This window comes from Apodemus sylvaticus, chromosome 2, assembly GCF_947179515.1.
Source record: "Apodemus sylvaticus chromosome 2, mApoSyl1.1, whole genome shotgun sequence".
NCBI classification, from domain to species: domain Eukaryota; kingdom Metazoa; phylum Chordata; class Mammalia; order Rodentia; family Muridae; genus Apodemus; species Apodemus sylvaticus.
Window position 1 is genome coordinate 63,840,875 of NC_067473.1, and position 12,985 is coordinate 63,853,859.

The 12,985-nt window shown below is 45.7% G+C and overlaps 1 protein-coding gene across 5 annotated transcripts in view; it reads right to left on the reverse strand.

Moving 5' to 3' along the window:
- The window catches only part of Dennd2a (DENN domain containing 2A), a 96,163-nt gene that overhangs the window by 43,638 nt on the left and 39,540 nt on the right, over positions 1 to 12,985 (reverse strand). For all 5 annotated transcript variants that reach the window (XM_052173496.1, XM_052173494.1, XM_052173493.1 and 2 more), the window contains exons 3-4: positions 2,067 to 2,194; positions 513 to 634 (exon numbers count right to left, since the gene is read on the reverse strand). In XM_052173496.1, the coding sequence (XP_052029456.1) occupies positions 513 to 634; positions 2,067 to 2,194 (250 nt within the window). The remainder of the gene's footprint in view (positions 1 to 512; positions 635 to 2,066; positions 2,195 to 12,985) is intronic.

Here is a 12,985-nt window from a genome sequence, read left to right on the forward strand (position 1 = left end):
TTTGCTACATAGACTAGGCAGCCCTCAGACTCACAAAGGTCTATCTGCCTCCGCCCCTGAAGGCTAGGAAGAAAGGCATGCTCCACCACACCTGGCAAAGAAAGAAATGTTTCTAAAAATGTAGAGATGATAGATAGCCAACCGTACAAATCCATGCCACACCCTGCCTTTCTTTCTTGTCTCTCCTTTTCTTTTTCTAGTTGCTTGTTTGTTTATTTATAGTCAGGATCTCACAGTCTTAGTCAGGCTACCCTGGAACTTACTATGTCTACCAGGCTGGCCCTAAACTTTGGGCAGCAATTCTCCTGCCTCTGTCTTCCAAGGGTTGGGAGTGCAGGTGTGTGTACCACTCATGGCTCAGGACACACATCGGGAGCTGTGCAGTTTGAGGCACTGCTTTTCAGTTACTGAGTTTGGAGAGGGTCCTGAGCTAGACCCCAGAGATATTTAGGGAGCTCTGTGGAGAGGGCTGGTGTCAGGAGAGTGGTCAGGCAGTGTGCCCAAGCTAGTACCTTGGTGGAAGTGTCCGGGATGGAGGAGGTGGGCGACCCAGGGAAAGTCAAGACACACTTCTTGCCCAGGCAGCGGCCATGCAACTCCACATCTTCATAAGGATTTTCCTTCATTGGCGGATCTGTGACCAATGACAAAATGGGTCAGAGTGTTAGAGCTTTACCTCTTCTCTCTTTTTATTTTATTTTTTATTTATTTATTTATTTATTTATTTATTTATTGTTTTTTTTTTCCCCCCAGACAGGGTTTCTCTGTGTAGCCCTGGCAGTCCTGGAACTCACTCTGTAGACCAGGCTGCCCTTGAACGCAGAAATCCATCTGCCTCTCCCTCCAAAGTGCTGGGATTAAAGGCGTGCCACCACTGTCCGGCTTATTCTCTCTTTTTAAAAGATTTATTTTATGTGAATGATGCTCTGTTTGAACATATCATCTGTGATTGGCTGACATGTGAGAAGGCCAGAAGGGGACGTCAAATCCCTTGGCATTGGGGTCACAGATGATTACGAGCCTCTAGCCGGGCTCTGGAAACTGAACCCGGGTCCTCTGAATAGCAGACCGAGCTCTTAACTGCTATGCCATCTCCCCAGCCCTGAGAGCACTAAGCCAGCATCTTGGCCCCCTCCTGGGAGTGCTTGGGAGATGTGTGTTGTTTTGCTGGCCCTCCCTTCCTCTGGCAGCAGATCCTGATTCTCACTGAGGGGATAACTCCCCATCTTCCCACTGTAGCTGCATCAAATAAACTCCACTCTCAGTTTCCGGGCTAGCTGCTCTGCCAGGCCTGGGCCTTGCCTCAGAGGCGCACTCAGGGAGGGCTGACAGCCCAGGCCTACGGCTACCACCGAATCACACTTCTGGCTCTAGAAATGGACATAGGACATAGGTGGTCTGGCCGGAGTGACTGGGGATAGGTATTTCCTGGGCCTTGCAGGCCCCGAGGCTCTGGTTCTACCGAGGAAAGCCATGGGTCCCAGGGAGCTGGCAGCAGGCTTCCTGGGGACTGTGAGAAGCCCTGTTGAGAACAGAGCCACCCTGGGAGAAAGTAGCCAGTTTGGGTTACGGGTCACCATTCTCCCAAACTACCTTTGCTATCTCATTACATGGTGGGAACCCAGACCGAGGCGGCTCTGCTCAGCCCTCACACAGTCCTGGGCTTCCTCCTATCATGAGGCATTTCTGGTACTGATAACATCACGAATGTCATCTGTGAGCAGCATCTTCCTTTCTGCCCCTCATGAGCAAATACCTGTGGGCCTTCTCCCTCTCATCAGCTCTTTTTCGGTTTTATTTTTTAAGTTTTAAGTTTTTACTGGTGATTCTGAGCATATGTTTTTATAACAGTTAAAGTGTTATGATGAGTGAATTTAATATATTAAAAGTTGTATACCGTCTGTGGATACACAACCATTTTTGGTGTCTATTCCTGAGGTGGTTTGTACGAAGTAAGCAGTGCTTTCGGTTTTTACTATTTTCTTCTACAGCAGCCTGGCATTTCTCCTTCCTTTCTGCCAGCTCTTGGAGCAGCAGTTCTGCTTCTGCATTTTCTGACCCCTTACCTAGAATGTCTTCATAGACGTTCTCCTCCGATAAAGTGCGTGTGAGTCCCAATTTGGTCTGTGCGTACCAGTCCACCCTGCTGTTCTCAGAGGAAGACTGTAGTAAGTCCTCGAACTCATAGGACTTTCTGGGTTGTGCACCATGGAAAGAAACAAAAAGAGAACTTGAATCAATTTATGCTGGTTCTGAACACTGCAGAGGTTGGGGTGCAAAGGGGGTGAAGCCAAAACTTTCGGACCAGGGCTACAGAGCTTCAAGTCAGGGCAATGCCCAACTTCAGCAGAAACCCACCCCCAAAGCGGGGGGCTAGCACTCCATTAGCCTCTTCTGCCTCCACTGGGGGCTCCAAGCAGGACAGAGGGCACAAGTCTTAGAGCTGGTGTGGGTCACACATACTAACTGCTCTCTAGGATGATAATGTGCTGTATGCACAGACTCTGACCTCTGCCAGTCCAGGTGCATACAGAGGGTGAAGGTGTAGTCTGCAGCTCAGAGCACTAACAGCTGAAGATGTTTGCATGCTACACGGTACAAGTTCTTTTCTTACAGTGCCTGCAACACGACAACGAATTTGGATGACCATGGGTTATGTTGGGATGGGATTAACCACCATCCAAACGGACACTGCTGGACACCCTGGACTTTCAAGATATACTTCAACCCTTTTGTGCTTCCCCACACCCCATCTTTGTGAGAGCAAGATGTTAATATATTAGGAGTGCTTTGCATCTGAATCCTGACACATGAAAGGTTTTGGTAGTCTGAACAGAATTTGGAAAGACTACATTTTAAAAATATGAACTTTCTTTTAAAGCGGTTAGGAGGTGGGCACAGTGGTGCTTGTCTGCAGGGCCTGCACCTGGGAGGCTAGAGCTGGAGGGTGTGACATCAGCCTGGTCAGCGATAGGCATTATGGAACAAGTCTTTAAACCCAGCATTTAGGAGGCACAGGCAGGCAGATCTATGTGAGTTCTAGACCAGCCAGGTCTACACAGTGAATTCCAGGCCAGCCAGAGCCACATAATGAGACCCTGTCTCAAACAAACAAACAAACAAACAAACAAACACCCCCAAAGTACAATACAATACAATAAAACCAAACAAAATGCCAACAACCAAACAAATCAAAGGTGGGCATGATGATACGTGATTATAATTATATTGTATAATTATATTGTAATTATAATTCCAGCACTCTGAGGCAGGGGAACTGTCAATGGTGTGTGGCCCACTTAGGGTACAATATGTTTCAGACCAGTTTGGCCAATAGATTCTGTCTCAAAATGAACAATAACAACAAACAAAAACAAAACAAAACAAGACAAAAACCAAAAGCCAGGACCATGAGATGGCTCTGCAGGAAAAGGTGCTTGCCTCCTAGAACGACAGCCTGAGTTCAAGCTCCTGGGCCCACGTGGTGGGAGGAGAGAACCAAGTCCTGCGAGTTGTCCTCCACTTATGCATCATGGGACCTGAGCACCCCCCTCACACACACCCCCAAAAACCTAAATGTAATATGAAATCCAACCAAAATCAGGAATGAGCAGTCACACTACGCGCCCTTCACAGCCTTGTGCATGTTAGGTTTTACCCTAAGCTGCTGGCTTTGTTTGTTTGTTTTTCAAGACAGGGTTTCTCTGTGTAGCCCTGGCTGTCCTGGAAATCACTTCTGTAGACCAGGCTGGCCTCAAACTCAGAGATCCACCTTCCTCTGCCTCCCAAGTGCTGGGATTAAAGGCATGCACCACCATGTGTGGTTCAGTCCCTAGCCTTTTGAGAGAGGGTCTTGCTGTAGCCCAGACTGTCCTCTGATCTGGTGATCTTCCTGCCTCTAATGCAAGACTTAACTTATAATATAAGCTACCATGGGGTTTGTTAATGGCAGTGTCATCTCTGTGTTAAAGCTCTGGTTTTCGGGTGACCAATGTGTGAAATCTAGAAAGCAACACTGTAAACCAACACAAACCCAGGTCTGCAGAGGAGCAAGGAGGAGCCACAAACTTCACAGGAACAGTTTCTAGAAGTGACAGGAGAGCAGAGTTACAATGACTACAAGGTCTGGTTGATCACTGTCCTGTGTTGGCATCACAGGTGCAAGTGGTGGCTTGTAGGGATTTCTGTCCTCTTATTCTGAGTCCAGATGAAATGAGAAAAACATATCTGCTAAATTCCGAACTGACCCTGGGCTACATGAGGTCAGGCTGACCCTCATGCATGCACAGTGCTTAGAGGAACTTCTGCTGATCTGCATTCTTCTGCTTCTGTAACCAAAAGGCTTCCTGGTCCCCCATCAAACAGAAACACCACGGTGGCACACTGCACCTTATTATTAAAAGTTCATATACCGTCATGCTTGTTAACAGCCATCATAGCTATGTCAAGGGATGTGGTCCCTACCGTTATAAGCCCCCTGCCCAGGCAGCTCAGAATTGTCTCTATAGACATGTATTAGGGTCAGCAATGGCTCAATAGGGTTTATGTGACTCACTTTAAATTCATAAAGAGCTCATCCTGGTCTCCTCTTGGGTGAGAAGCCCAGCCTTCACACAGGTAGGAGATCACAGACCCTGAAGAGCCCAGCCTTCACACAGCCTTCACACAGCCTTCACACAGGTAGGAGACCACATACCCTGAAGAGAAATCCACTCACATGAACGTCTGATCCAATGTGCTAACTCTCTACGAACATGTTTGAACTTGAGAAAGGTTTTACCATCTTTATGTATTAACTTGGAGAAAAAGGGACTTTCCGTAGGTGAATGCAGCAGGTTTCCACAGCAGGCACAACCCGACAGGTGCCTCTTCAGCTAAGCACGGGCAGCGCTCACTGCTCACACTGTGCGCAGCCTTGTTACCCGCCTTCCATGCGTCTAACTATGCTCAGAACGGTGAGCCAAAGGTGAGGAGTCCCCACCTCGAGGGTGATCACAGCTAGGGAGGATGTGACCTCCTCTAAATTCTGCACCTTCCACTGATCACATGACAGCTGGTTTTAGAGACGCTGTTGCAATGAACTCCCTTATAGCCCAGGCTTGGTCCAATTCACTATGTAGCTGAGGATGGCCTCTAACTTCTGACTCTCTTGCTTCTACCTCCTAAATTGCTAGTGTGCATATCATGCCTGCTTCAGATGGTGCTGGGGATCAGATCCAGGTCCTCATGGATGGGCAAGCAGTGGAGACATCTCCAGCATGCACCCCACCGGAGCCCAAGCTCCCCTGCTGAATTTCCTCGACTGTTTTTTCTTCTCTCGTCCCTTTCTTTTCTCCATTTCCCCTCATAAGAGTCTAATCCCTAGCAGGAGTCTGAGGCAGGGGACTTGAGACCAGCCTGGAATACATCATGAAACGGCCTCAAAAACATTAAAAAGAAAAAGAAATTATGACCAATGTCCAAATAGTGTGTGAGGGTTACTAATGGCTTTTCCATATTTTTGAAAACAAAATGCTAACTGAAGACAGTGGGCAAGAACCTCAAAATTAACATGTCTCGGGAAGGTCAAGCAGATGTTTACACCGGGAGCTGCGAGGCTCTTCCTGTCCACCTACACCTAACCAACTCAGGGCCTCCTACCTCCCCTGCCTCCTAACAACTGACCATGTCTTCCGTCCTCACTGTAATTACATCACGGGTAGTGACCACAACACCCACTGACACACCGTGGGAGCCCTGGCAGATGCCGATCTGATGACTGCTCCCTTCGAAGCTGTCAAATGCTTCCCACGGTTCCTCTCATCTCCAGAGCTCCTCTAGAACTGGTTCCATTAGACCCCAAAGGCCCCCTCTTTCATCCTTGGGGACCCCTACCCCACTCTGGCCACACCCTTGTCCTTTAGTTCCTCCAGAAGAAAGAAATCTCGTGTCCTACACTACTGTCTCATTGACTGTCTGCCACCTCCTCCCGTGCAGAGCATCCGACCCCCCTTCTCCAGGCTGCCCTTCCCTGGCAGGCTGGATTTCCACAGCACCTTACATTTCCTCAGAGCACTAACACTGAGGCTAGCAGCCAAGACTCTCTCTCTCTCTCTCTCTCTCTCTCTCTCACACACACACACAGTGTGTGCTCCACTACTAGCCTATGTGCTCTACAAGGGTGGGGGCTCTGTCAGTCTCGCTCATTAATAAATCTCCACATCTAACACTAAGTGTATTAATAGGAAGCAGTTGGCTGAATAAGTAAATGAGCATTTATTAATTAGCTAATTGATTGATTGATTTTTGAAGCAGAATCTCACTCTATAGAGCAGGCTGATGTTGAACTCACAGCAATCCTCCTGTGTTCAGGGAGAAATGGTGTGCACCACTGTGCCTGACTATGAATGAATAAATATATGAAAAGTTGTTTTTAGCCTGATATGGTGGTTCACACCTTTAATCCAGCATTCTAGAGGCAGAGGCAAGCAGATCTCTGTGAGTTTGAGACTAGCTTGGTTTACACAGTGACCAGGGCTGCCTAGAGAGATCTGTCCCAAAAACCTCAAAATCAAAACAAACAAAACCTTCAGACATGCAAATGTATAAACGTAGGGAGCAGAGTGGGGAACTCAGAAATAAACACAGTTACAGTCACCTAATCTTAGACCAATGTGTCAAACCCATAAATTGGAGAAGACAGCCTGCCTATTCAACAAACATGCTAGGAAAATTGATCATCCGAATCTCTTATCTGCAGAAAAAAATCTATCTGATTAAAGACACTTATATGAGACTTGAAACTCTGAAATTGCTGGAAACAAAAGCAAAAAGACCTATACATAGAACCCAAGGCCCAAAGGTCCTCACCTTTGGTGAAAAATAAGACACAATTATGGGGCTGGAGAGATGGCTCAGTGGTTAAGAACCCTGACTGCTCTTCTGAAGGTTCTGAGTTCAAATCCCAGCAATCACATGGTGACTTACAATCATCTGTAATGAGATCTGATGCCCTCTTCTGGTATGACTGAAGACAGTTACAGTACTTACATATAATAATAAATAAATCTTTAAAAAAAATAAGACACATTATGGCTCCTAGAATATAGATAACCCAAGCTTTCTAACGCGTTCAAGGCAATTTTGCTCTGAACCTCAGACTAATCAGTTCACTCTTGATGTTTTTTGGCTTTTTTTTCTTTTTCTTTTTCTTTTTCTGTTCCCCCTCCCCCCCTCTCTCTCTTTCTTTTTTTTTTTTGAGACAGGGTTTCTCTGTGTAGCCTTGGCTGTACTGGAACTCACTCTGTAGATCAGGCTGGCCTTGCACTCACAGAGATCTGCCTGCTCTGCCTCCCACTTGTTGGAATTAAAGTTGTGCTCCAATACTGCCCTTTGGGCATGGGGGGAGGGAGTGTTTCTCTACATAGCCCTGGTTGTCCTGAAATTCATTGTGTAGACAGGGTGGCTGCTAACTCATAGATCACCAGGCTCTGCCTCCCAAGCCCTGCAATTACAGGCATGCACCACCAACCCTAGTTGATACATTCCTTTTCAAAGATTTATTTGGGGCTAGAGGAATGGCTCAATGGTTAAGAGAGTGTGTTGCTCTTGCAGAAGATTTAGGTTTGATTCCCAGCACCCACATGGTGGTTCACAACATCTGTAATTCCAATTCCAGGAGATCCAATGCCCTCTTCTGATGTCTATGGGCACCAAGTACATACATGGCATATATACGCACATACATGCATACATATATACTCATACACACAGTAAATAAATCTAGTGCAATTTTTAAAAAATATATTGCTGTGTGTGTGTCTGTCTGTGTATGTGTGTGTGTGTGTGTGTGTGGTGTGTGTGTGTATGAGTGCCTACAGAGGCCAGGAGCGTTCACTGAATCTCCTGGAGCTGGAGTTACAGGTGGTTATGAGTCCCAGGCATGGGAGTTGGGAACTGAACTTGGATTCTCTGAGAAAGCAAGAGCTCTTAACCACTGAGCCGTTTCTCCAGCACTCCTCTGAGATTCTTAAATAAATCCATGTTTTAGACACAGAGGCTGGTACCCACATTCACTGGGACCATCTCACAGTGACGTGGACACAGTAGCAAGGCTCCAGAGCTAACTTTAACTGGCAAACAGATGATAGCTCAGGGTCCTGTGCAGTCAGGCTGCTGTGGGGAATGCCAGCCCAGGGTGGGGATGACAGAGTCAGTGACAGCATGTATCACCTGCACGGGGCAGCGTGCATGGATTCCTCAGGTACTAAGGTCTGAGGACAAATCTATTAGATGCTAAAACCATCTGCTGAACAGTTAAAATCAGTCAGTGGAGAGGCGTTTGGTTTTATAAAGATTCAAAAGTGCAACTCGAATGTAAAAATCTGAATCCAATTTCAAGTATTTGGAGCACGCATCTGGGTGTGAATTCAAGATATTGCTTATGCTTTAAAAAGAAATCATTTTTGTTTCATGGCAGCCTTGAGGCGCTCCTGGCAGAGTTATTAAATGTTTGCCATAAAACACACATAGCCAAGCGCACATTACTGTAGGAAGCTTATCTTTGGAATTTCCTGACATGTGAGGGGCTAGGCTGAGGCCCACGTCTTTGCAGTTAATTTCCTGAGGTTTTGGAGAAATGAAGAAAAGAAAGGGAGCAGGTAAGGGAAGAGGGGAGGGAAAAGAAGGACAGGGAGAAGGGGGAATGGGCATTTTCCTCAAGCCAAGAATCAGCATTCCCTGGTGTGGGGTGGCTGGGGTTTGCTGATTGGCCCGTGAAAGCACAGTGACTTCAGCCTGTCCAGCCCCCAGCCCGGCTGTGTCATTCCAAACCCTCGAGCCTCCCTTGGAATCCTTCATTTCTTTCTTCAGTCTTGGCTTGGTTCTCCTGACTCAGAGAGAGCAGGCCGTCTGCCAAGTGGAAGAGCAGGCCATTTGTCTTTCTCTATGAGATAGGAACAACAAAGAACAGTCTTTTTTTTTTAAGTGTAGAGCGTGAGCCTCTTGCCCTCATCACCTCCACTGTAGTATTTTAAACAAAACGAGAGAAACCTGGAGTCAAAAACTATTAAAATGCAGCTGATGTGGTCATATTCAAACTAGCCAAGAAAAATTTCACTGTTGGATTGAAACTACGAAATTCTAGCTGCTTAGAAAGAAAATGCTAGAAGGCTAAAAGCAGCAGATTGTAGCGAGGAGGAAAAAGATAACGAGATCAGTGGCTCACCAATCAGAGAGTCTGTCCAACTATGACACAGACAAAAGATCTCTGTTTCCAGAACCAACCTGCCCCGGGGAGGGGGGAGGGGGAAGGGAAGGGGGAGGGGAAGAGGGAGGGAGGAGGGGGATATCCTTCAAGGCTGGAATTAAGTGCCAGGCTTTGGCACTGGGCTGGGAAAGGGCTTAGGAGACAGAGGCTGAGGGCATGTGGGTCAGGGGAACATGAGTGTAACATGCTTAGGGCTCTGGGTTCAAAGCCCAGCAGTTCAGAGCAGTTTCTCCTGCAGAGGACCCAAGATCTATTGTGGGCACCTCATCAGGTGGCTCACAACCGTCCGGATCTCAAGCTCCAAAGGATCCAAAACCCTTTCTGGCCTCTACAGGTACATAATCCTAGGGTATAAACACGCAGACACACAAATAAAAATAAATCTTAAATTGAAAACAACAACAACTACAAATAGCAGGCTGGAGAGATGGCACAGGTTAGGAGAACTGGCTGCTCCTTCCACAGTATCTGAATTTAATTCCCAGCACCCCCAGGGTAGGTAGCAACCTTATGTATCTCCAGTTCCAGGAGATCTGAATTGTCTTTTAGCTTCCATGGGTACCAGGTATGCATGCAGTAACACACATACATGCAGGCCTAACACTTGTGTACATAATTTTTTAATTAAACAAATTTAAACAAACAATTGAACAAAAACAAAACAAATATAGTGGACTGGTAAAATGTCTCACAGGATCCCAGCACTTGGAAGGCAGAGGCAGGCAGATCTCTGTGAGTTTGAAATCAGTCTGGTCTGCATAGTGAGGTCCAGGCTAGTTAGGACTAATCTGAAGAGGATCAAAGCATCAAAGTCGGCAGGAAAATGAACTGATCTAAATGAGGTTCAGCGTGACTTAAGCGCTGGTTTAAACTTCTAGAGTCTGTCACCAGGTAGCTTATTGTAGACATATTAGCGTACACTACAGTTCTGGAAAAAGGCTTCTGGTAACAATTTTCTCAATCCCACGTGCACAGTAAAGCTTAAAGAATGATTACATGTGAAATCTCCCCTAAGGATGGGTTCTACTGACAAAGCTAATGATAAAGGTCTAGGACGGAAAGTCTGGGGTTTGGGGTGAGGCCTGGTCCTATAGATACCAAAAGTCATCTGGTTATTAATCAACATCCATTCCAATCTTCTGGGTATTCATTTCCTCAATTGAGGAGACAACCTTGCATGACTAATATCCCTAGTTTTTACAGTGAACTACATAATAAAAAAAAGGTAACTTGCAGCTTGGGGTAATGGTGCTTGCTGCCAGGCCGGACAACTGGAGTTTGATCCTCAGAATCTACTTGGTGGAAGGAGGGAAGCAACTCCTACAAGTTGCTCTCTGACTGTGGTGTGTATAATGTACATGCACACATACACAGGAAATACAAAAAACCACCCAAGTATAGATTTCCCTCATTTATGGAACACTACACAAAAATCTTCAAATCTTAGGAAACTAAAATTACCTAAAAACTAAAATGGAAGCAAAGTGGAACTTATTCCCCCACACGTAAGGAATGTCCCCATAGCCACGTACAGAGGCACACTTGGTCCCTAGTTGGGGGCAAGGCTTAGGGGGGTGTGGCCTTGAAGGAGGAAGTAAGAAGTCACCGTCACCGAGGGCGGGCTTTGAGAGCTTAAGACCTTGCCCACTTCATCGGTTTTCTTGCTTATGATCGTATTTTAAAAACGTGAGCCCTTGGCCTCTGCTCCTGCCACCACCACCTCTGGTTTTGCCATGTTTCTTCACCATGATGGACTCTTATCCATCTTGAACTAAGCCAAAACCAAATAAACAAACAAAAGCCCTGAAGCAAAACAAAATTTCCTTCTATAAGTTGCCTGGGGCATGGTGTTTTATCATGGCAATAGGAAAGTAACTGACACAGAAGGGCTACTATCTAGACATGAATTTGGATATGTGTGGCTCAGTGGTACAACATTTGCTTGGCACGATCCCCAAAACTGGAGAAAAAAAAAAGAATATACTAATAACAGGTCAGCGGGAGAAAGAATTATAGTAGTGTATGAAGTTTTTATTAAGTTCTTTTTGAAAAATCTAACATCCAATTCTAACTTCCAAACTTGGTAGGTTTTATGGCTGAAGCTGCATCCCCATTGGTAGACTTCTTACCTAGAATGCAAGAAGTCTTAACCTTTGACCCTTACCATCATACAACAGTCACGGTAGCACATGCTCTCAGTATTCAGGAAATAAAGGCGTGGTAATTCCAAGTTCAAGATCATTGTGATACATTCAAGTTAAAGGCCAGCCAGGGTGGGCTACATGAGATCTTGTCTCAAAAAAACAAAAACAGGGCTGGTGAAAAGATTTGGAAGGTAAAGGTACTTGCCAGGAAGCCTGACAACTTGAACTAAATCCACAGACCTTGCTGTGGAAGAAGAGAACCTGAAAGAATAGAAAATACAGTCTAACTCCAGCCTTCTAAGGAGCCCCAAACACTTCATATTCCAGAGCTCTTTGTGCTCTTTGTTAGAAACTAGGTAAAAGGTCACATTCCAGAGTCCACCCTTTGTTTAGAGCTAGCAAAAAGGCCTTTAATAGGTGATCCTGGCCCCATAAGGTAACTGGAAATGAGCTAAGCTTATCTTGCTTCTGTAAACTACTTACCCCATTACCCCTATCCAGGAGTTCATGCAGCTATAGACATTCAAGAAAATAGGAAACTAATTGATCCACTGAGCGTGGCCTCTAATAATTTAAACTGATTGGCCTAAAAACTATGGAGTGGTACAAATCGATTGGCTCGCACATCTCGATGCTAAGAAATGATTGGTTTGTGATTCTCAGGCTTTGTTGTAAACTTATAAAAGCTGTTGCAATTTGGCACTCGTGGTCCACAGTCCTCTACCCCTGTGCGGTGTACGGCTGTGGAACCCAGAATTCTGGAATAAAGAAATCCTCATGTTATTGCATCGAGACCATTTCTCTCAAGTGATTTGGGTGTCGCCTTCCAAGGCGTGGGGTGCTGGGGCGCCCTTGGTTTTGGGGGGTCTTACAAACTGACTCCTAAATGTAGTCTTTCCATTGCCATGGGCATGTGCATACACCACCCCACTGTCCCCACAAAATAACAATATAAATGTAAAAAACTGTAAAGTCACTTCTCAAATAAATAAATAAATAAATAAATAAATAAATAAATAAATAAATAAATAAAAGCATATGAGGGTAGAGAGGTATTACTCAGGCAAATAATTACAAAGTTAGAGGGATGGAGAGATGGCTAGAGTTTGGTTCCCAGTTCCCATGTCAAGTGACACAGTGGCCTGTAACTTCTGCATCAAGGATCCAATGACTTTGCCCTCTGCAAGCACCCAAACACAGACACACAGACACACAGACACACACAATTAAAACTAAAATAAGGGGCTGGTGAGATGGCTGAACTGTTAAGAGCACTGACTGCTCTTCCAGAGGTCCTGAGTTCAATTCCCAGTAACCACATGGTGGCTCTCAACCATCTGTAATCGGATCCAATGCCCTCTTCTGGTGTGTCTGAATACAGTGTACAAATAAGTCTTATAAAACTAAAATAAATTGCTGGGTGGTGGTGGCGCACGCCTTGGATCCCAGCACTTGGGAGGCAAAGGCAGATGGATTTCTGAGTTCAAGGCCAGCCTGGTCTACAGAGTGAGTTCCAGGACAGCCAGGGCTATACAGAGAAACCCTGTCTCGAAAAAACCAAATCAAAAAAAAAAAAAAAAAAGAAGAAGAAGAA